Source organism: Rhinichthys klamathensis, unplaced genomic scaffold (assembly GCF_029890125.1).
Source record: "Rhinichthys klamathensis goyatoka isolate OS25496 unplaced genomic scaffold, OSU_Roscu_1.1 h1tg000194l_1, whole genome shotgun sequence".
Classification (NCBI taxonomy): domain Eukaryota; kingdom Metazoa; phylum Chordata; class Actinopteri; order Cypriniformes; family Leuciscidae; genus Rhinichthys; species Rhinichthys klamathensis.
Genome location: NW_026606720.1, coordinates 178,249 through 202,102, shown reverse-complemented (window position 1 = coordinate 202,102; position 23,854 = coordinate 178,249). Strand labels below are relative to the sequence as shown.

Below are 23,854 nucleotides of genomic sequence, written 5' to 3'. Positions count from 1 at the left end.
GAGAAGGACCTGTATACACTCACTAAGTTTAATAAAAAAAATGTCACAGCTATTGAATATATTTATTTAATATTTAAAGGTGTTAACTGTGATCTTACACTGCAAAATGATAACTTACAAAGCCTTAAATTGATCACAATTATTTAATGAATGAAGCACACCAAAAATGTATGACAACGCCCTAAAACAGCCAAGTAATTGGCATTATCGTCAAATCCCTAAAACTGGCAATTAATCGGCATAACCGCAATTATTTTTTAGGCAATTAATCGTCAGCCAACAGGCCTACGGGAGGCCGACAAAGTCAGGTTCCTTAACTCCCCCGTGTCTCAGACCGGCCTCTTCAGCAACGTGGTCGAGAACTTCGCCCAGCAGTTCTCAGCTGTACAAAAGCAGATTGAGGTGATTAAACATATCCTGCCGCGGCGGTGACCTGCATCACGAGCTGTGCTCCCGGGAGAATGGCGACTCCACCCCCAGGCGGTTCAGCTGATCTGGAGAGAGTTCGGGGATGTTCAGGTAGACCTGTTTACCTCCTCAGATACCTCCCACTGCCAGCTGTTTTACTCCCTGACCGAGGGAACACTCGGCATGGACTGGCACACAGCTGACCCCGGGGCCCCTCGCAAATATTCATTTCCCCCAGTGAGCCTACTTGCACAGACCCTGTGCAAAGTCAGGGAGGACGAGGAGCAGGTCCTTCTGGTGGCTCCCTATTGGCCCATCCGGACCTGGTTCCCAGAACTCATGCTCCTCGTGACAGTCCCTCCCTGGCCCATTCCTCTGAGGAAGGACATTCTGACTCAGAGACGGGGCACCCGCATCCAGACCGTCCAGCGGAGGTTCTAGGTGACTTACACCCAGAGGTATTTAACAGCATCACTTCAGCGCGGGCGCCGTCTACGAGACGTGCGTACGCCTTGAAGTGGAACCTGTTCGTCGAGTGGTGTTCTTCTCACCTAAAGAGGACCCCGAGCCCCCGGCCTGGCTATGTGCCCAAGGTTCCTACCACTCCCAAACAGAACCCAAACCACTCTCCAAGCAGAGGATGGCCCACTGGATAGTGGATGCCATCGCCTTGGCTTACCAAGCACAAGGCGTGGCCTGCCCGCTCAGGTTGCATGCTCACTCCACGAGAGGTGTTGCATCCTCCTGGGCGCTGGCACGTGGCTCCTCGAAAACCGATATCTGTAGAGCTGCGGGCTGGGCGACACCTAACACGTTCGCTAGATATTATAGCCTATGTGTAGAGCCGGTGTTCTGACGATTCATGCTACCCATCGAGATTTGCTACTTACTGGTTATGCGCATGTGCAGACTCAGTTTTTTTTAACAAAAGGTAAATTTTCATGTGTTATAAAGTAATTTCCCTTTTAAAAATGCCAACTACCATATGAATATTTGTACGGTCAGTCAGCTGAACAAGAATAACTGAAAGTTTCAGTTACTAAGGAAAGGTGTGCTTTAACAAGTCAAAGATGAATATTTGATGATAATTTTTACTTTTCACACCGTTTTAAAAATAAAAACAGTAGTTTACAGTATACAGTAGCTACTCATAACTTAGAATTGTGTTATAATTGTATTTCATTTAATATTAATCGACATTCTGTGATCGATTCGCGCTACGGTAGCATTTTTCGACAAGGCAGCACAAATCGTCAGAACACCGGTCTGCTCCCGTGTTCCCACCCTAAATGGGTAGAAGCACTGAGAGGCCCGGCTCTGTCGGCTTTCTGCACCCTACTGTGCACCCTTTTAACTCCAGTGTGAAAAACCTGTTGAGTCCGCCAAACGCTCGTTGGTTTTTTAAGACCCCAACGGATCCTTCAAGGCAGCGCTGCATGGAAGGCGCTCCTCGCCCCCTGCCACGTTTCAGCCAATCGCAACAATGGTGCTCGCATTCAACTTTGAGAACCAACGAGTGATCGATCTTGACTCCACTCAACTTGGTACGGTAAGTTGCATAGAGCAATATTCTAAGATCTGAATTCATAATGAAATGTTTTATTATTAAAAAAAATTACTATGCTTTGAAATATAGCCAACACTAGCTGCTAGGGATTTTCTTTGCCGCCGGCCGAACACGCTCAGCTATCTAGCTAACTGTAAACAGATTGGCAATTGTAGATTTTGCAGCGATTGGCTGAAACGCAGCAGGGGGCGGGGAGCGCCTTCCATGCAGCGCTGCCTTGAAGGATCCGGTGGGGGCTTAAAACACCAACGGGCCCTTCAAACACCCTTGGCCTGGACGTGGCGGAGCGTTTCTTACAAAAACATGACAAATCTTAATTAATTTTCCAAATTTTTGACCGGTAGTGTATATGACTGACAGAATTTTTGATTAAACAAAATAAATGAATACATTAAATTAAACCACCATCCTAAGACATATGTGTAACTATTTATGACTATAAAGCTCAAAGCATTTTAGTAGTTTAAAATCCAATTAAACAATAAGACTTTCACTTACTTTGTGTCAAATTCAATGAGATTTGTGTCAATGGGGGCATCGTTTTCTGGGGCTAGAACAGAAAGGTTACAGAAATTAATATTGATTAGAACTCTGTAGGTAATATACTTAATTTCTCACTTAAAAAAACTCTGTATACGCCATTTATAAAGGTCTCCGCACACAGAGATGACACAGAACAGTCATTATTTTTAGAGTAACTAAATTTCCCCCCGCTGGCACCTTTTCAACCAAACAACAAAAAAAACAATAATTGTTCGGATAAATAAAAAATATTGAACTTTTGACTGGAATTGACTGAAAAGCTGAAATTCAGTACTGACATGTTAGGACATGAACTTTAAATGTCTTATATTTAAGTATTTGATTTTTTTAATAAATATTTACATTTTAATTATATTTTTATGTTACTCATAAAAATATATTTATATTTCCTGTACAAGTGAAAGTATGTGTTTTAGGTGCCAGAACATGCTAAAATAAATCATAACTAGTTCAACAAATGAAAGCAGATAAAAAGGCAGTCTGGCAAATACCATCTCTGTAGAATGATTCCTCCAATGGTTTGGGATGCATTAATGTAAAGGGGAGCTCGACTGCAACATCACTGGAGAGGGAAACACAAATCATGCATCCAGTAGACATGATAACCAAATAAACGCCAGCCAACGCTGCTCCCAAACCTCAATCCCACCACTCATGCGGTGCTAACAGAGTGCTGGAACCACTGGCCTAAAAGCATCAGCACAAATGGTCCAGTAATTGATGGCATCTTATCAAGTGTCTGAGCCTGTCTGTGTTTCTGGCCAAAAGCTTGGCTACTTATAGGAATCTATAGTATGCACAATGGGCTGTGTAAGACACACTGTTCAGTATACGGTCATGCAGTCTTAGTAATGGAACAGCTTGAATCCGGTTTCAAAGTGAAGGTGTCAAACATTTACACACATTACACAGAAACAGAAGAATTTCTAAAGGAATGAACAAAAATAGCACAGTACCTTGAGGCAAGATCTCCCAGCAGTCTGAAAAAAAAAAAAAATTAAACATGATCTCACTGTATTACAATAATTAAGGCATTATTGATTTGGTGTGTCATATCGACTCGGCAAAGTCATTTTAATGTAACCCTAGAATGCATAAAGAGTGTCAAATTGATCGGTTAGCGTGTGATTTTTTTGGTATGTTTTTCCGTTATTAAATTATTTGATATTCTATGTATTCCTTCTAAGTCATGTTTTGAGCCTCATTTACATATTTGTTGGTCATGGGTTCAGGAAAATATTTTTTTTGTTTTTGTATCACTAACCCTTAATATATAAATATATATATATATACTGTGTATATACTGTATATAAACTGTATATGTTAATAAATATACAATGTTATAGTGAAGTACAATTTTGATTTCATTTTTTATTGTATATGTATATAATATATAAAAAATAAATAGATTTTCTTTTTTAAAAATCCACTGAACCAGTATGGGTCATCTTGAGCCCCTTAATGCATTAGTGCAAGTTTTAGGGTCATGCACTCTGGGGCTAAAATAAAAAGCCATTTCCAAGCAATTTGACTAATAATGTAACAAGATTTTTACACTTTCCAAAGGTTTTTTGAATGGTCCTCCTCTCTGCTAAACTCACAGTTACATTGACAGAGGCTGCGTCCGAAAATCGAATAGTCTCTTGAGTAGGTACTTAGTTTGAATAAGTAATTACTTCATGGCTGCTAAAAAGTATGTTCTATGTAGTATGGAATATGTGTAGTAAGAATGTAATCTGGACAAACTACATCCGCCATGTTTTCATTATCATGTGATCTACCAGCATCATTTTTAGTCGCATCACTGCCATTTACAAATCCTCTCCCGTGGCCTCATGGGATAGTAAAGAGTCCCATCGTAAACTTCAGAATCTCGCCGGAAGTACGAGGTCATCTGATCTGAGTACTTTTTTATGAGTACTGCGAATTCGGACATACTTCTTTTGTCACATACTGTTTTTCACCTACTATATAGTAGGGGAGTATGCGATTTCAGATGCAGCTAGGGTGTTGTGGGTGTTTTTTGCTGTGCAGTTGCAAGCATTTTTCGAGTGATTGCTATGTGGTTGTTTACTTGCCCATGTCAAAAGAGCCCATCTTCAAGTCTCTCTGATATTCTGTGACTCTGGTCCAATGTGCGTCTATGGGATCTACCACCCACCACCCAGATTTATGGTCTACCACATAAAAATCAACCCGTCCTTTGGATGAGATGTTAAACCGAGGTCCTGAATCTCTGTGGTTATTAAAAATCCCATGGCACTTCTCCTAGGGGTGTAACCCTGGTGTCCTAGTGTTCAATTGCTTAGAAAAGTGATAGCACACCCCTTCCTCAACCAGTTTGCGGTTTCACATCTAGCACAAATTCCTGGCAAGTGCTATGTACATTTTTGTTAACCGAATTGTAAAGTTTGAACTTTATTCCACCATCACATGCCACACAAGATGAGCAAAATGCAAACTTACCCTCCGCGGGACACCACCAGCTTCACTTTCACCTTATATGAAACAATGATGCCCAGAATTTCTTTATTGGCTCCCTCTCTTAACCTTTCAAGAGAACAATGCCATGGAAAGGTGAATTCATAAACATGACAAGAAACACAACACACTTTCAAATGGAAGAATCAGAGATTATACTTACAATGTACTCGATGCTAAATTTGTGTCTTCATGTTTGAGTTTGCCATCCAGAGCCAAGCCGCGTTTCTCTCGGTTATTCGCCAGGAATGGGGTGAGAGTATATACTTTGCAAAATGTGGCACTGGGAGCCACAAAATCACTAGAACACGGCACAAAGCAGAGAGCAATGAGACAGATGTCAAGGTGTGTTCTCATCCGGATTAAGCGTATGGTTTAGTTTGCAGTGTACATACTCTGATTCCTCTGTCGCCACTGGACACTTGTACTGGGCAGTGTTGAAGAGGCAAATATCAGCATATTGACGCACTGCAACGTTTTATAATAGAAATAAATGTTATTGCCAAGAGTTTCTTAACTACATACTGATGTAAATACAAAGTCCATCTATATAAATAACTGAATGACCTGAAATCTTCATTTTTTTTACTGTCTTGTTTGTGTTGTTTGTGACATGGACGTTGACACTAATTGGTTCACCATGATAGTAAATCTGAAAGACATTATGCACATACAGCATCATGCAAACAACAAAACAGCAACATAGGTCCAAAAAAAAATCTGTACTCTGCCTCAGTTTGTGTTTCTGAAAAAAAAATTGTATAGTCTGATATGGAATTAAATTATTATCTACACTCATTTGCATCACATTACGTTTATTACTTTGTCTATGTTAAAATTGTGTGATCCAAATGGATGGACATTTCATAAACAATTCAAGTATATAAATATTAAATTTAAGCCTAAATATATGTGATTCTCTTTCTGTTCTATTCTCTTCAAGGAAAGACTCCAAACCTTTTTTAGATACTTTTTTTTTTATTTTATTTTACAATAAGCAGGCATAGGATTTAATAATATGTCAAGTCTGTAATGACATGCTGAGACCCCAGGTCTAAAATATTAATAAATCGAATGAATTTTCATAATATGCCAGATATTTCTGTGAACGCAGTACTGATTGTAACAATACACATCCATGCCAAATGTCTTTTTGGATTTGATTTATAGTTATATTTTAGTTAAAGCTTCAATAATATCTGCATGAATTTCTAAGTTTAGCATAGGGTCATATCAAAATAATTTAAAGAGAAAATAAAAGCTTAATTTCTATTATTATTATTATTATGATACTATACTATACATAACATTGCACCTACAGCATTTCAGTTGTAATGCCCTTTTTCCATCACTAGATGTAGATGTAGATCAGTATAGCAGAATCCTACTGCTGTTGCCTTTCCTCAATCAATCGTCAGCTATTTCATCTTATTCAGAGCAGCTGAATAACTACACAAACCCACCTCTTTGTCAAGTGAGGCCTCCAGGTGTAATGGTTTGTCTGACATGAGAAACTGCCTTGTGGTTTCAGCCATTGGCTGCGGGCCCGGCTTCTCTGGAGCATACTGCACTTTTCTGATGACGAGACGCACTGAATTCCTGTGGAAAGGCCAGTAATAGGAGAACCATATCATAATTTGTGACATTTATTGACTTCAACAAAAATATATGTTGCAATCTATGTAATAAATCTCTGCGATGTTCTGGTCTTTTTTTTTTTTCAGACATTTTTCCGGATCATTTAGACCATAATCTTTCTTCAACAAATCGCCTTTTTAAAGTATCATTTATATACATGGCACAAATGGTGTGAGACTATTTATGAGTGTGAGCAAGAGTAAAACACTTATGGAACAAAAATGGAAATATACTGCAAAAAATAATGCAATATATTACATTATACATGGGAAAATAGTGATTATATTTTTCAATATACTGCAATATATGCATTGACCATGTGGCTATATTGATACTATATTGAGAATTGAAGACAAAAATAGCATTACATGTAATATTCATAAAGTTTTATCCTTTATTGTGTACATATATTGCACATACATAAATGTGAATGTACACAACAGATTACAAGTTCCCAGCATGCTTTGCTTCTGACTGTTAAACGAGAGTAAACGTTAAAATGAAGTGTTATTTAATTGTGTTTTGCTCAATATTAATATATGGGGGAGATCTGTTAGTGTTTCATGTTCTATTATTTTGGAATTTAAAAGGTTTTCTGGTATGTGTGAGTTTTTGGGGTTCCCATTTTGCTGAAGAGTAGAGCCTGTGGTTCGGTTGACGATTGGCCGAAGACCATTAAGAGTATATCTCGCTTTATTTAAAAAGTAACAGCTGTGCTCTCTTCAGCACAGTGATAGTCACCTTGATAAAAACTGTAGTACATGTTTTCCAAAAACACAATTAACAATGTTGCACAAATGTGTGTCTGTTATGCAGTTGGGTGCCATTGTGAAAGGTTATACCTTTTGTGGATTTTTTCTTCAACATTTTCTGCACAAAAAGCTTTGACTTCAAAGTCAACCCCGCAGGCCTTTGCAGACAAGAAGAAAGAAAATGTTACTCTGGAGAGTGCAGAATTCTGAATAGCCCTTTTTACCCTTTAATAGCCCTGAATATCTATAAAACATTATTTGCGGGAAAATGTACCTTTCCTGTATCTTCTGGCCCTGGTTGTAACGTGACAGAACAGGGTAAATTCGGAGTAATCTGTGAGTAAAGGTTTGACATTTAAACTTGAGATTGGAGATGAAGGGACCTAATTTAATCAACAGTGAATCCAATAATCTCTGCACAGCATAACATACAGTAGTTGCCATTATATTAGGGAAATCAAAAAGAAGTTTCACCTCGAAGGTGAAGGGGTAAGCATGTTCTCCGAGTTTCTTTATCAATCGCTCTTGTAGACGTGTCAAGCCCTTTTTCTCTTCAGGCACGGGAGGAAATGCCTGGATGTTGGCCACAAAGAGGTCTTTGCGAAACGTCAAGCCAAGAACGTCCAAGTCCTCCCGTCCATAGCGGAAAGCACACGTCAGTGTCACAAAAACTGTGGGAGAATTGAAAAAAAAAAACAGAGTAACATTAACTGTATAGTTAATGGATTTACAGTCAACTTTGTTCTCCCAGTTCCTAATAAAAGAAAACCAGCAACAAATGGAACAATTATTGACATAGACTAAGTGTACAAAGCTATAAAATGAATGAGTGATGTTTGAGTTTATATTGAGATCTCGGATTTATGATGATTCCAGACTTTGGTATCTTTAAAATCTGAGTATGGTTTATAACACTGAAACCTCTTCTGAATGTGCGATTAACAGGGTCTTCTTCTTAGGAGAAACATCTGTGCATCAGGGAACTTCTGCAAATGATCTGTTCTTCGTTTAAAGCGCCCCCATTATGCTATTTTATAAGGTTCCTTCCTTTTTTGGAGGTCTCCTACAATAGGTTTTCATGCATCCATGGTCAAAAAACACTTGTCATAATCTACATTGTAGCATCACCTCTTATCTCACAGTGTCTGAAAGGATAAAGGATTCAGCCTCTCTAAATTACTCCTTTCTGATTGGTCAGATGGCCCTTCCTCGGCACATGAGTGATACGAATGGTAGTGATTGTGTCGGTTTTACCGTATCAATTCGAGCAAGATTCCTCATCCTTTGGAAGTGCATGTAAAGTGGATTTGCTTTGACAGTGCAGAGAACATAGTCTTTTCGAAATGTCGACAACACAGATCAAACTCTTCCAGACTCAGCGACAACTACAGTGTGTAAGGGTCAAAGTAGACTATGTTTTGCAGGCAGCCATTGAAGACCATAGGCTGGCATTATGCAGATTTGTTACAAACCCACATACGTTCGAGCAGTAAGACAGACTGGAATTAATAACGATTAATTCCAGTCAGTTCAGAATCGATTCTTTCTTTGGGGAGAAACTCCATTTATCCTGCACTTTGATCGTTAAAATTTTGCAGACCTTTTACACTCACAAACAGCTTTTAACACACTACATGATGTATAACATCCGAAAAAAAGCATAATAGAGGCACTTGAATCTTGTTTAGGAGGAACAACTGTGATATAAACCCATTGCTTTTTTTTTATGAGACCACATAAATAACATATTGCTATACCATGGCTCTTAAAAAATGGGGAAAAAAGGCTCCTCACCTTTTCTTTCTTTCAAGTACTCTGGATCAATTAAAACCACACCATCTGCAATAGGAAAAAGATATTTTAGGGGTAAAATGCCAGCTGCATAACAGCTTAGCTATGAAATTATTGTTCTTTATTACTTTAATTTTTAAATTCAATTCATCAACTATTTAAAAAAATGAAATGGTAAAATCGTGTTTTCTTTGATGAATAATTTAGCCGATAATGCACTATTATAAGGTCACACTTGATATAAAATGTCTTTAACTATGTACATAAAGGTTTAAGGTATAGTGTACTTATTGTGTTCATGTCTTTTACTGCTATTGAGGTCAGATACGGGTAATGTTAGGGACAGGTTTGGTGGTATAATTAGGATAAGTTGGAAGGGAACAGTTTATAAGTAATTACAAATTAAGTACACATACTCATTTATGACATATTAATTACAAAGAAATTACAATGTAACATGTTTACTAGCATAAAGTTAAACAAAAATTTAAGATTGCGATTCGTATTGCCTACCGACAGGATCCACAAGGTCCACATGGTCAACGAAATCCCTCTTACCAAGGTACACAGTTAGCTGAAAAGACAATCATATCATTAAAATCAGCAAACGCAGAACAATTTGAACTGAGCTAAAATGCCAATTTGCACCATTGTGTATGCACAGTTCTATATTTATCTTTCATTAAGCTTATCAAAATAAAATGCTTTTATTAAGTTATGAGCACTAATTTGTTCATAAGGTGCATTTTGATCAAGACCAATTCGAAAATATATGTTTACATATAGTTGTGTTGTGCCGATCCTTAGAAAAGCCTTTCCCAGCTTTGCAGAAGGCTGGATACTGAGTCACATGCCCCTCTTTCATATTCGCCCCACGCCCGCTTCCTGCTCAAGGACTGTTGTGGCGCACCACAGGTCTCCCTGCTAATGATATAGACTCCAGGCTAGGCTAAATGCTAACCGCACAGCCATTGTGAGCTGGTACCCATCAGTCTGGCTCACCATCACAAGAATCAAATCAAATTTTGGAACAAGAGATACTTTGTTGCTCAATATTTGTGGTTGTTCAGACATAACCATTTCATATCGGCTATGCTGTAGACACTGACAGAAAAGCTTTGAAGTATCAGATTCTAAACAACAGTGGGCATGAAGGAGGGACAAAATGAACGTAATATTACCTTTCCATTCGGACTTGCCTTCTTGAACACCCTGTGGAAATACAAGAGTGACACATAAGAAATAGCATGCATAAAATTACCCCTTGACAGATATCACTGAAATAGGTGTCTTGAGAAATCACATTTAGACCCCTAAATCATTCCTTCTGGAAGCTCCTTACTTTGTGTTGTTACATTTGCTTAAATAATATATTAATACACACACACACACGCACACAACAGTTCATTCTGGTTCTCGAAGTGTCTGTAAAGGATGTGAAGAGAGTTTCAACCAGTATAACAAAAATACTCTTGCTTTGGGTCATGAATTTTAACCTTGTCATTTATATGCATGATCTAACCATGACAGTGATACACATCACCAAATAGTACGGTTTAGGCTTTTTACTACACCAAATTGTTATTAAGGTTTTGTAATTCTCAATATGTCTCAATAATGAATTAATATCTCCAACTTAGCAGTATATCCAACTGTATCCACAAACATACAATACACCCATCTCCAGGGATATATGTATTATATAGTGTAGTAAATCTTAGCCATGATTATATCTTTGCAAAATGTATTATAGCACAGCTATATATTAAACAAAACAAAAGAGAAACTGAGGGTGTTATGTACACAGAGAACTAACGAACAAATAGGGAATGGTGTGTGATAAGATAATCAGTAATTCAATGAATACCCATGGCGACAAACGTAGAGAATAGAAACACAGGAATTGCCCATAAACTAATTAAGAGTCCTTGAAAAACTAAACAGAAACACTACAGATTGAGACTATACTGTATGTATGCAGAAAAAGTTGGATATTCTCACATTAAGTGAGATTTAGAGTAGCAAATCTCAACTGCTTGATTTATACCGTTGCACAATGTAAACTATTTTATCGCAAAGCTCTCTATATAAAGTTGGAAATGTACATCAAACTTTATTCACATAGGCCTACATTTTGTATACTTATGTATGGCGATAAAATATAGCAAATCTCAACTGCTTGATTGTTTGTATCATCACAAAATGTAAACTATATTATTACCCAGTGATAAATGTAAAGCAATATGTACTATGTGTATTGTGAAAAGTGCTACACACAAAAAAGAAATGTACTCAAATTTCTGATGCCATTAAAGGGTAACTAAACACTAAACCAATTTTTTTTAGTTAATGATCTGTAAGACTGGGGCTTTATTAATGCTGTTCATTGATTCGAGTAACTTTTTTGAAATTTGGGTATAAGGTGTTTTAATTCTACAATATATGGTGTAAAAACGTCTGAGTGCTGCCCTCTTCAGGTTGAACGGTGGCTACTGCAGTTGAATTTTCCTATTGGATGTTTGCGGTAGTTCGTGACGGTAGCGGTGAGAGCTGAGGTAAGCAGGTTTCAGCTTCCCACGCCCTTGGTACGAGCTACCACGTCCATGGCAGTATAAAAGCCATCTTGTTTCGTCAAAACCACTGTAGCGAGTCAGGAGTTGGAATTGCGAGTATTGAAAACGATCAGGATAGAGTATCCGTTCATCCCCTCTATCTCCGCTGGGCTCCGCCCACTTCTTCAGCATTTTTCAAATATTGCCAGTGGGTGGAGTCAGGCTCTGACCAGGGGTTTAGTTACCCTAATGCCGAGTTCAGACTGCACGATTTTCAAAATAATCGGGTCACTGTTGTTTTCACATTGCATGACTATCTGGGGTAACATTCAGTTCCTGCTGTGTTCACACTGCACGATGGATCGGCGACTGGAGGTTTCACACTGCATGACTTTACAAAAGAAAGAATCGCCGTAAACTTCTGCCTGGTCCGCAAACTACATTTCACAACCAAACAAACGTGAGAAGTGATAAGGAAATAACGGAAGATCACGCGTGCGTGAGACCGGAGTTCTCGCGCGACACTGAATTTGTAATTAAAAATGATAGCCTACAAGAAGATTGCGATCCAAATTGTCTGTGCACTGATTAGCGAAAATGAAAAAAAAACAGTTTATGCAGGAAATGGTTGGGAAGACGAGGGGAGCAAGGACTGTGTTTTGCAAAGAGAGTTGGGGGTAAATAAATAATTTTGCAAATGACGTCCTGCTGTTGCTGCTGGTCACGCAAATGTTTGTGCTTTGTTTCTGTTTGATATAATTGTATAGGCCTATTCTATTAAAATACTGATATTCTGGTCTATAACTCCTCCCCGAACAGCCTGCTGTCCTGTATCTTGCTCTCTCGTTGGCTGTCGGTCATCGCCGATGTAGTTTTCAGTCAGAACACATTCACACAGCAGGATTGTGAAACGCCGACAGGTCCAGATATTTAGCATGCCAAATATCTCACGGGCGTCGGCGACTCATCGGCGATTCTCTCAGACCGCGTCTTTGCTCATTCACACTGCGTGATTGTCACTCGCGTGAACGAGCACCGATTTGCCTGTGATTTCGGGCATTTGTTGGCGATTTCTCAAAACCTGTCGGCGAGCCAAAATCGGGGCTAAAATCGTGCAGTCTGAACTCGGCATTAGTAGTCAAACAGCTTTAAAAAGGCCACCTTAGCTGCAGTATTTGCAAAGAAACCTTAGCAGTTTTTCTTACATAGAAGTACTGTTCATTTTCCAAGACATCATTTTGTCTTTGTGGAAAGATTGACTGCCTCAGTGGCTCTGAAATAATACCAAATCTATTAGATCCTCACCCACAGTTCAGCCATTACTTTCACAGATAGCACCCACCCTACACCAAACAACAATAAATGAAGTCGTAAATCAGCCTGTGCTGATGTGATGGCCTACATTTTTAAAGGAAGGCGTTTTATCTGTTTGTATATGGCCTAAACGAAATGAGCTGTTTTCGTTCTGGACAAAGATTTAGGGTGCCACCCTTTGTAAACAACAACAGAAGAAACAAATTAAAGTCAAATACACAGAGACACTGGCTATGTTCAGAATAGAACACCTAGAGAAGCAGGATCTATGTGCGCAGCTTTATTAAACAAAAAACAAACTTAAACTTTGACAAACAGATACTCAGGGACAATATCGGAAACTGAACAACCAAAACAAGTAACGTTAATAACTGACAAAGAACCAGACAGAACACAGGGTTTACATAGACAGAACTGAAGAGCAAATTAACAAGACACACCTGAACTGAACTAACAATCAATCAAACACCATAGAAACAAACAGACAGGGGGCGGAGAAAGACAGAACTGAATTAATTGCCAGAACTCAGACAGAAATCAAAACAGACTGACAATGTGACAACTACAGTAGCAAACTGCTTAGGTTATACGGCAAATATATCCTCCGCAATATATCCTCCACTGTATACTTCCTCTTTTGTAATCGATAAAACGTTTTAAACAATAGTATGCCTCAATAGTATGCTGCATGTTACATGATCTGCATTTAGTGAAAGGTGTAAATGAAACCTTGAAAATAAAATAGTTCATCTGCATCTTTAATCTAATTTCGTTTCAATATAATTATCATTAGTCTTTACGTAGATGTCAAGATCATGTTCTGTTTTGTTGAGTTTCCGTTGGTTATGTTCCTGTTTGTCTGCCTGATTTCTTAGTATGTTACCTCATCTGACTTCTGAGCTGTAATGCTGCCTGAATCATAATCATACACTGTTGGTACGTTGGCCAGAGGAGAACTTGTTTTATCCCAAGTTTTTTTTTTTTCTCCATCCTGCCACTGATGTAGTTTTGGTTCCTCACCACTTTGACTTTTGGCTTGCTTAACTCAACCACGTTGGTTAATGATGTCACGCAGGTGGTGGAGTAATAACTACTGAATCTGTTGAGATCGAATTAATGTTAGATGTTTTTCTCTAAATTACGGACATGGCATCTGAGGACTATTTCTAATTTTTCTCAGTTTGCTCTACTTCCAGGCTCGTTCTTACGTCGTAGGAACATGCGCGCATTGGGCACTCTTCAAAAACGGTGCTTTAAATCTCTTGACAAACTCAAAGATGTAAATTACATTTGTATGTATTCTAAATAAAAGAAACAGGTTGCACTAAATGTCAGCTTGCTCACGATACGGATTTATTAAGTCCCCATGTCATGCAAACAAGAAACTATAACCACAGGTCAAGAGCTGTCGTTCCAACCACACAACTCTGCGATGCTGTTTGCGAATGTTCGTTAGAACTATGTTTTCGGGAAACAACGACTCGTTGAACTATGCTGATAACGACGGAACTTGCGACCATAGTTGGCTAACGATGCTTTCGGGAAACGCACCCCTGAGCTGGACGATGACATCACTGTTTTCTCCAGAGCTGCTGTATAGATAAATTAACTAATTTAACTAACTTTTTTACTACAAAGATGAACCATCACTGAACGAACTTAAGCTGGACTATGACATTATTTTCTTCTAGAGCTGCTGTACAGCCAAAACACACTTGTTTGCATTATTTTCCTGTTATCACTGTGAAGCTGCTTTGAAACAATCCCTCGTGTAAAAAGCGCTAGAAATAAAGGTGACTTGACTTGACTTCAGCTGTGGTCTTAATTAGTTCTCTTTGTTTGCTCTTTGCATTTAAACCCTGTGTTTCATTCTGTTCCTTGTCTGGTATCGTCAATGTTATAGGCTGTTAAGTGGTTGTTTTGATCATTCTCTAGCCTGGTTAAAACCAGACCATTCTCAGTTGTAACTGAGTTATGGTCTGGCAAAGCGTCATAGACAAATCATTTCCAGAGGGGCGTCACCAACAGACGTCGCGGATAGACCTAGAACCAATCAGAGCGATGAATGAGATGACGTATGCAGAGTGGCGGAGAAACATCTCCGAGTGTTGTTCTTTGCTCGGTTTTTAACAAAAAGGGAAACGTTCAAATCGCTTAAAACAGACGCGATAGCTGATTCGAACGAGTGATGTTCGACGGCGGCATCCATCTTTGTAATGTAGGCTACAAAATCTGCTTCAAAACCCCAGCGCTGTCGTCATCGTGTAAAGCCCGCCCCAACGTTGCTGATTGGTGCCTCGATTTCGACGGATTGGAAACGGGCTTGAATGAGCTCTTTGCCAGACTAACTTTCAGAGCAAATCTAAATTTGCCGGAAATTGTCTGGGTTTTCCCAGGCTAATTATTCTCCCCCGATCTCCTGTATTATTTGTTGGGTTTATTATAAGGACTGTTAAGTTCGATTCCTTTTTGTTGTGCGCTTCACTTCAGCCACAGCTACGTGACAGCTGTTCCCCAAAAATGAAAATTGTGTAATCTATTACTTATCCTAATGTCGCACAGTACTGAGAATGAACAAAGAATCTTACTGCGTGAGAACAAATCTTACTGGTTTTTGCGGAAGCTCAAATGTGTTTGCGTGATGCGCAATAACAAACCTCATTAGTTCTCATTAGTGTCAAGCATGCACGTTTAAGCTTCCATTCACCATTTTTGATGTGCTCTATTTGCATTGATTAATGTTTATATGTGAATAACAGCCTACTTTATTTTTATTCATCATATAAAGCAACCGTGTGTCTTCAAAAGACTTGGGTTAAATCGCTTGATGCACAAGGATTTCTTTATGAACTTTTTGAAGTGTCAACATTTCGGAATGGGCTTTCAGTGTAGGAACAAAAATATCCCAGGTTTCATTAAATATATCGTCATTTGTGTTTTGAAGTCTTATGGGTTTGGAACGACGTGAGGGTGAGTTAATTTTCATTTTTGGGTGAACTAACCCTTTAAATCTTGGCAGTATGATCAAATAATCAAGAAGCAGTTTTAAAAGTGCAGCTGATATTACTCTTATTTATTTGTGACATTAGAAATGGAAGGTCTAATCAAGCACATTGCATTGTGGGATACAGTGTCATAGATACTATCCCTAAAGCCTTTGCTAGTTAAACTGCTCTAGCAGACCAAGGCTAAAGTTAGCCAGGTGAGGCGCAAAAGCTTCTCAGCCTGTCTTTTCAGTGTCCTATGTAGTGATAGCCTACAGGCATGTTTATTCTAGTTAAAGGGCTTCTATTAAATTACCCTGCTTTCCTCTCTGTTAAGCCCTAATGCTGCTGTAAATTAGCTGTGGTGTCTCCAGAAATCCCTCTGGACACCAGCTCTCAACTTTACATCCTTATTAGAGGAGTGTCCTCATTAATGGACGTTGAGCTTTCAGAGGAAGCATTTTGGTATACGATAAAGAAGTGTGTAATGATGGGGATCTTACAGGCAGTTAGCAAAAAGCTGCTTACTATTAGAGCAGGGAGTGTGAACCATTAGTGGCTTCAAAAACACAAGTTTGTGGGATTTTTATGACTTTAGCATTTGAGAACAAATTTGAAGTGGTTTTAATGGCACTGATGTACAAAATGTTTTTGTACAAAACTGATATAAAGAGACCACAATATTAGCTTCCCAATAACCCCACTTAAGGTGGCCTCAAAATGACTAATTATGCCAAGCTCTAAAAGATTTTATCTGGTAGAAATTATGAGTAGAAAATGTTTTTAACAAATATTTATCCAATAAATCATGAATGGCTGGAAATGTCATGTAAATTGATTAAAAAAGAGTGTGATCACTGAAGAGCATTCAGTTCTCAAAACTTCTGATATATTTAGTTTCTGTAAACAAAAAAAAGTGGTCCCACTTAATATTAAGCGTCTTTAACTACTAGCCTATGTACTAACATTTAACATTTAAATTTTAAATCATTTGAAATCATTTCTGGTATAAGGCATGTGGTCAGTGTTCACATCCCTCACTGGAAGAACAAGCTTCCATTTTCACTTTATTAGGGCCCGAGCACCGATGGTGAGAGGACCCTATTGTTTTTATTACTGTTTTTTGGAAATAGTGTGGTTTGAGACCTCTAATGATTCTTTTTTATTTTACATCATACAATAATCGTTTCCTACGATTATTTATAATTTTTGAATGAAAACAAACACATTTTCAATGTGGTCTAAGATTTATGTTTCTTATGTGGTATTCTCTGAGTTATGAAAGGTCATGTAAAACAACGTTAAGTTACTTTCACTCTCCACAAATGTTATTGGCACCACAATTATTCTTGGCTCCTGATTGCAGTTTTTTTTAACAGCATATGATAAATTAATGGAAAAAAATCAGTGATGGTCACTGTTTATGTTACCATGGTACAGCTGGCACTGCTTAAAAAAATAGAGAAATGGACCCTGAAAGCACATTGGCATTCAGTGAAAGAGACAGTCGGCATGGCAATGAATGATGCCTTTTAACACACTCAGTGGCATGGCTCTAATTAAATAGTTTTGTAATGCAAATGACCATATTAGGGCACTGACTTTACAATATGTTTTATTTACAACTTACAACAAAAAAATGGGAAAATGTTGGTTAATTAATAAAATCCCACTCGTCAGTCCACTACATGCCATGTAAGGTAATATTTTGGCCATTGCAAAGTCACTGTACATGATTTTTGAGAATACATTTTTCAATATTTTTTAAACAATACAAAAAATCTGTATGTGCAATAAGTATAACTTTATATTAGCCTGCTATGATAATCATAAGAGATTATAGTTAATAATGATATTAAATTCTCAATAGGAGACCCTGCAGAAGTGTTTATAGTAAAATGATTGTAAATATCAACTATAGTTCAGTATAGTTCGTACTTAGCCTTCTGTAAGCTACTGGTAAAATCTCTGGCTACATATACTACAATTATCAAGTAAAAAAGACAATTTTTCAAGACTAACTAAGATACGTTTACACGACAATGATGTACTAAAAACGGAAAAGTCTTTCCTTTGTGTTTTTCACATACAGACGACAACGTTGTCAAACGATCCCCATTCATTCACACTGATCCAAGAAAACGACTAAAATGCTGTATTCGGCCACTAGGCAGTAGTTGGCATGTCACTTTGTAAAAAAAACACTACACGCCTATAGACTGAACACGTAACCCGTATTCGCGTGACATCACCGTTTTCACAAATTTGTGTTTTTGTAGTTTACACGGAGATGATAACAGTATAGTTTTCAAAAACTTGCACTTTAAAAAGTTTGCGTTTGCAGGCCCCCAAAATGGCATTGTTATGTAAATGAATGGCCAAAACACAGAAAAAGTTTTCCGTTTTTAGTTGAAAACAGTGTAGTGTAAACGGCCCCTTAGAAATGGCTGGTTGTTAGGGAATTGCTAGGTGTTTGCCAGAATGACTGATAGTAGGGGTGTACATGTTTTCTACCCAAACCGTCATGCTACGGCCATCACGGTTCGGTGCACACAGTCAGACGACGAACACAGTGAGTAAAAGACCATTCACACTCCAATCACAAAGGTGGCGTGCGCGGTAATACAACCCTGTTTGCTAACCGCCACAACAACAACAAAAAAAGCAGAGGAACAAGAGACGATTTATGCACCAACCCAAAACAAGGGCACTTATTAACAAGTCCTTGGTAGTTTGGACTTGCCAAGTTCGTCTCAGGATTACAAACTCCCGAGAACGGGAGGATGCAAGTTCAGTGATTCTGCAAATGGTACAGCAGCGTTCTTGATAACGTCACTCATCTCTCCGGTTACTCAGGTTATCTGTACCTATATTTACAATAAAGCTAAATATGTACACCAACCTGCCTCTTTTTGTTTTAATTGTAAAAATCATAAACGTATTAATAGCCACACAAATGTGGTTCAGGCAACACGTACATTGATTATCTTCACTGCATATATATTTATAACCAAACCAAATATAAAACACAAGCCCTCCTATTTCCGTATATAAAGCAAGCAATTCAGGCAAACGTACAACTATCCGAAGTATTCTAGAGAGTTTCGCATGTAATACGTAGCTATTTCGTATGAAAGCATGTCAGCCAATCACAGCAGTGGCTGGTTACACTGAATCCCACAGCAGACACGCCCCTTCAAACAGAGCGTTCAAATCAGAGGCTAAAATCAGGCGAAGAAAAATGCCTTTTATTTCTAAATTATGACTATTTTTGATCTAAAAAACATACTAACATTATAAAATAATAAAATAACCCCATGTCAGGGGACCTTTAACAAACACAGTCAAAACAGCCAAAAAAGACAAAAGAAATAATAAGAGTTAAGAGCCCAACTAATGGAAACACTAATCACTGTTATGGTGACTTCAAATGAAACAGAGTTAAACCTGTTAATTCTCAATAAAAACTTCTGTAGAAGTCTGACAGAAATAAAGTCAGTCTGGTTAGTAATAAGTGAAGCTGGTAATGCTGTTTGTGGAGTCGTTTAATCCTCCTCTGCTGAGATCTTCAGAGATTTAATGTCTTCTTTTCTCTTCAGTTGATTTATTCTAAGGCTGTGTCTTAAGTCAATTGTAGTTCTTGTGTTTCTGCTAGTCTCTTTTTCTGTTCTCTTCTTTCCTTCAGTGATTCTGCTTGTTAACAGGCTTATTAAGGCTGAGATTACTCCATATTTAAAACAGATTTTGTGGCTCAGATAAGGTCCAGTTCTGGTTTATTTCTTCGCTCTTGGCTGACATGTGGCATTACTATGGCCTGCTTGTGGCCCAGATCTGGCAAACAGGAGTGAGCCACCCAATGTACCCACCCATTTTTCCACGCTGCACGTGGGCCAGATCATCTTTCCACATGTGCCAGATGTGAGCCGGATCTGGGACGTCACAATGTTGCTATGTGGGGGATTTGTTGCTTTGTCCTGTTGTACCAAACCCGCATTGAACCGTGACCCCAAAACCGAGGTACGTATCGAACTGTGACTTCTGTGTACCGTTACACCCCTAACTGATAAATATATATAAGTGTTTATCCCCCATTTGTTTGTCAGCAAAAGTCTGCCAGATGATGCAAACCGAGTCATTTTGCATCATCCATCTTGCCAGCCGTGAAATTCTCCCTTTAAGGGTTCCTCTTCAGTCACCAGCTGGGATCATTAGCCATGGGACCAAGACATCCTACTACAGTACCATGAGCCAAAAAAGTCATGTCTTACTACCAAAGAGTTGAGAGCAGATTGGCAGCTACAGTGCTCCTGAATATGTCATGCGTATGCAAACACCTGGGAAGAGAAGCAGCCATTCAACTTGCCTCTCCGAAATCTCCAGAGTCAAATTGTCTTCATCTAAATCAATGGCTCATTCAGTGGAGCCTCTTATTATGCTCCCTTGGCTCAGGCACTGGCAGCCAGATAATGACAGACAGTGATTTAGATCATTTATGGCAATTACAGTGAAATATTCAGCCTTTTCACACCAAGCTTTCCTGAGAGAAATAAAGAGGAAATGATCAATAGGAAAAGGCAAGGCTCTAGAGTTACAAAATATTCATGAAGAAGAAAGGGCAGGATGTGAGATGTGATTATAAATAGAGCTTCTTCATTCTGTTCTGTCTAAAAACTGGTCATAATAGTCAGAACCTTTACAAGAGGTGTCCATGTTTTATACTCACACTGGAAACATTGGGGAAGCTACTTTGAACTATCTATCAATAGGGATAATAATTAAGGTGATAGCATCAAACTAAAAGCTTCAGAATGTAATTTCTGCAGACTGGAACAGCAAAAACATTTTCCAATACTCCCCATCCGGTCAGCCATCGATCGGAAAACAAACAAAAAACAGATAGCCCCGCCCCCAAATCACACCATTTGTTGAGTCAATGTTGATTTGTATTACTAGACTAGTCTGGAAATCCAGACCCAAATCCGAAAGATTAATCGTCTGGCATTGAGTAATGAAAATCGCCCAATTCGAGGGGCGGCACCAAGCATGCATTTGAAAATCTCACTGCACGCAATTGGATAACACTATGACCAATCACAACAATACATGGGGTGACGTATCCAGAGCGAAGGAAACGAGTTTGTTTTGGAGAATAGTTTGACTGAGAGACGTAAATGGAGCCTAATGGAAATGGAGCAACAAGACGACTTTTGACGCTTTTGCAAGGAGAATATGAAAAAAGTCATAAATTTACTAATGACTTCGACGTCGCAGCGCTGTCGTCATCTGTTTAGCTCGCCTCTGGCCCGCCTATATCAGATACACCGACGTGATCGATGCAGCTCGGCTACAAGGGCATAGTTAAAGAGCATAATTACTCAATGCCAGAGTGACTCGCTGAGCAAATTCAAATTGTGCTCTCGCGAGAACTCTGGATTTCGAGGGTATTACTAGACTACATTAATCTGGATATCAGATTACTGCTGTTTTCAAGCATATCCAAATGTTTCACTAGTTCGCCTGCCCATTCAGCCTTAAAGATTAATAGTAAACTAACTTGGCTTGCTGTCCTTGGAGGAGGCTCGAACCTGAGGCTCGGCTTGAGATCCGAGATTTTTGTGCATATCCGATTGAAATCCATGTCACATGGTTATTGTGATGTTCTCACGCCACTTACAATGTAAATCTCAGGCACTGTCATAGGAAGCATGCTGAAAGTCGCTGCAGAAACAAGGTTGTGTTGTTGCAAAGTGCCAGAAGAGAATGGCAATATAACGGAGACATGTTTTGAAACTGATGAAGACGACAGCATGGAATAAAGCCACACATATCAGCCTTCTATGTTTCTGCCGCTGCCTCAGAAGACGCAGTAGTCCAGCGCGGCGGCTACACATGGTCATGCTGTAAATAACGCAAACCCCTCCATGTTGCGGTTGTTGTTGTATACCCACCAACACAATTTCATTGCCATAGAAACCAATGCAGATATTCCGGGAAATGAAAGAAAGCACTGGACACACAAATCGGAGCTTAACTTTTCTATTAAAAATTATGAGGCCATATGAATAAAATAAAAAAATATGATTAAAAAAAATTATTTTCATACACTGCAACATTCTGTAAAAAAAAAAAAGGTCAATTTTGATTTCAATGGTGACTTTAAGGCCTGAAATATGGTGTATCAGATAAGATAGACACCAAAACGTACTATTGCTTCAAAATGATTGTTTGCAGATACATTTTATTTTTTTTACCTTTATTTTTATTTGTTTCTCATATTTCAATATTTCATCAAATGATGGCCATACGGTGCATTTCAGATTATTGTGACCATGGGGCCCTATTTTAACGATCTGAAACGCAAGTGTCAAAGCGCAAAACGCAAGTAACTTTGTGGACGGATCCCGGCGCTGTTGCTATTTTCCCGGCGGGATAAATGCCTCTTGCGCCTGGCGCAAATCTAAAAGGGGTTGGTCTGAAGTAGCTTCATTATTCATAGGTGTGGTTTGGGCCTAACGTGAAATAAACCAATCAGAGCGTCATCTCACATTCCCTTCAAGAGCAGGCGCGCTTGTTCTAAAGTGGATTCCTATTATAACGGCGGATTTGCCAGGCACGCGCCAGGAGCGGTTCACAGCCGAGGAGAGCAACGTTCTCGTCAGGGCCGTAAAACACAGAGAAGTGACTTTGGGGATGGAGAAACCCACCCAAATTAACTTCTGTTAAACAGGCGTATGATAATTTGGGTAAATGTGTAAGCTACATGTATGCTTTTATAATGAATTGTCTATCTATCTATCTATCTATCTATCTATCTATCTATCTATCGTAATAATGTATGATTTGCAAAAATGAAAACGGCTGCTTAGATGAGAGAATCAAAGTGTATGCGCGTTGTGCACACGCTACATTGATTATGGTCAAGCATGCGCCCTTAAAATAGCATAATGAACAACGCGCAACGCGCCACTGACTTTAGACTAGGTTTTTTTCTGGTCAGTGGCGCAATTGTTTTATAGAACAGCAAAATAGCATGAGGGAAAGTTTGCGCCGGAACACGCCTCCTCTTTGCGCTGAACCGCCCCGGAGAGCGCAAGTGTATTTCTTAGTTAACCGACGTGTGTCTGTGGAGGGAAAAGTCCGCTTTGCACGGGTGCAAAATAGGAATGATACATGCGTCAGTGTACAAAGTCATTTGCGCCGAGTGCAAGATAGGGCCCCATATGTCTTTTTGGCATTTTAATATATCCTTTAATATCCTTAATATTTTAACATTTAAAGCTAGAAAGTTGAAATTGTCACATGATCAATATATACATACTTGCAGAAGGTCAATAAGATATGTATGATGTATACATGATTTATTCATTTCTTTGATTTTTAATACATCCTGGCTGCTTCTACAAACCAGGAAGGAATTAAAAATTAATTATATATTTAGCTGAGCATATGACGTGGTCATGCCATAAACCCTGATTCATCTGGAAGGAAATGTGTTTGGAGAGATTTTCCCAGCATTCATGTCCTGTAATAATGTGTTCATGAAAATGTTTGCCTTTGACATGCAAATCAAGAAAGATCACAGTTCAGTTATGTATAATGTTTTTGTGGATTTATTTTGATTTTATATTTGACTTTTTTATTCTACAAAGCAGAAACATCTAATAAAAATAATAGGATTTTATGAATGATTATAAAATAACATGAGATTTATTACGAACTCAGAATAACAAGCCAACATGTGAGACAGTGTGCTACCCTTACGGAACAAAAATATATGGGAATATACTGCAAAATATAATGCGATATATTACATAATACATTTCC

The 23,854-nt window shown here is 38.7% G+C and overlaps 1 protein-coding gene across 1 annotated transcript in view; it reads right to left on the bottom strand.

Moving 5' to 3' along the window:
• arrb1 (arrestin, beta 1) overlaps nt 1-23,854 on the bottom strand; it is a 56,641-nt gene that overhangs the window by 8,275 nt on the left and 24,512 nt on the right. The window contains exons 2-15 of the mRNA XM_056262554.1: nt 10,362-10,392; nt 9,694-9,754; nt 9,184-9,228; nt 7,864-8,060; nt 7,664-7,723; nt 7,480-7,547; nt 6,463-6,598; nt 5,567-5,651; nt 5,395-5,467; nt 5,163-5,300; nt 4,985-5,068; nt 3,475-3,498; nt 3,010-3,080; nt 2,474-2,525 (exon numbers count right to left, since the gene is read on the bottom strand). Coding sequence (XP_056118529.1) covers nt 2,474-2,525; nt 3,010-3,080; nt 3,475-3,498; nt 4,985-5,068; nt 5,163-5,300; nt 5,395-5,467; nt 5,567-5,651; nt 6,463-6,598; nt 7,480-7,547; nt 7,664-7,723; nt 7,864-8,060; nt 9,184-9,228; nt 9,694-9,754; nt 10,362-10,392 — 1,125 coding nt within the window. The remainder of the gene's footprint in view (nt 1-2,473; nt 2,526-3,009; nt 3,081-3,474; nt 3,499-4,984; nt 5,069-5,162; nt 5,301-5,394; nt 5,468-5,566; nt 5,652-6,462; nt 6,599-7,479; nt 7,548-7,663; nt 7,724-7,863; nt 8,061-9,183; nt 9,229-9,693; nt 9,755-10,361; nt 10,393-23,854) is intronic.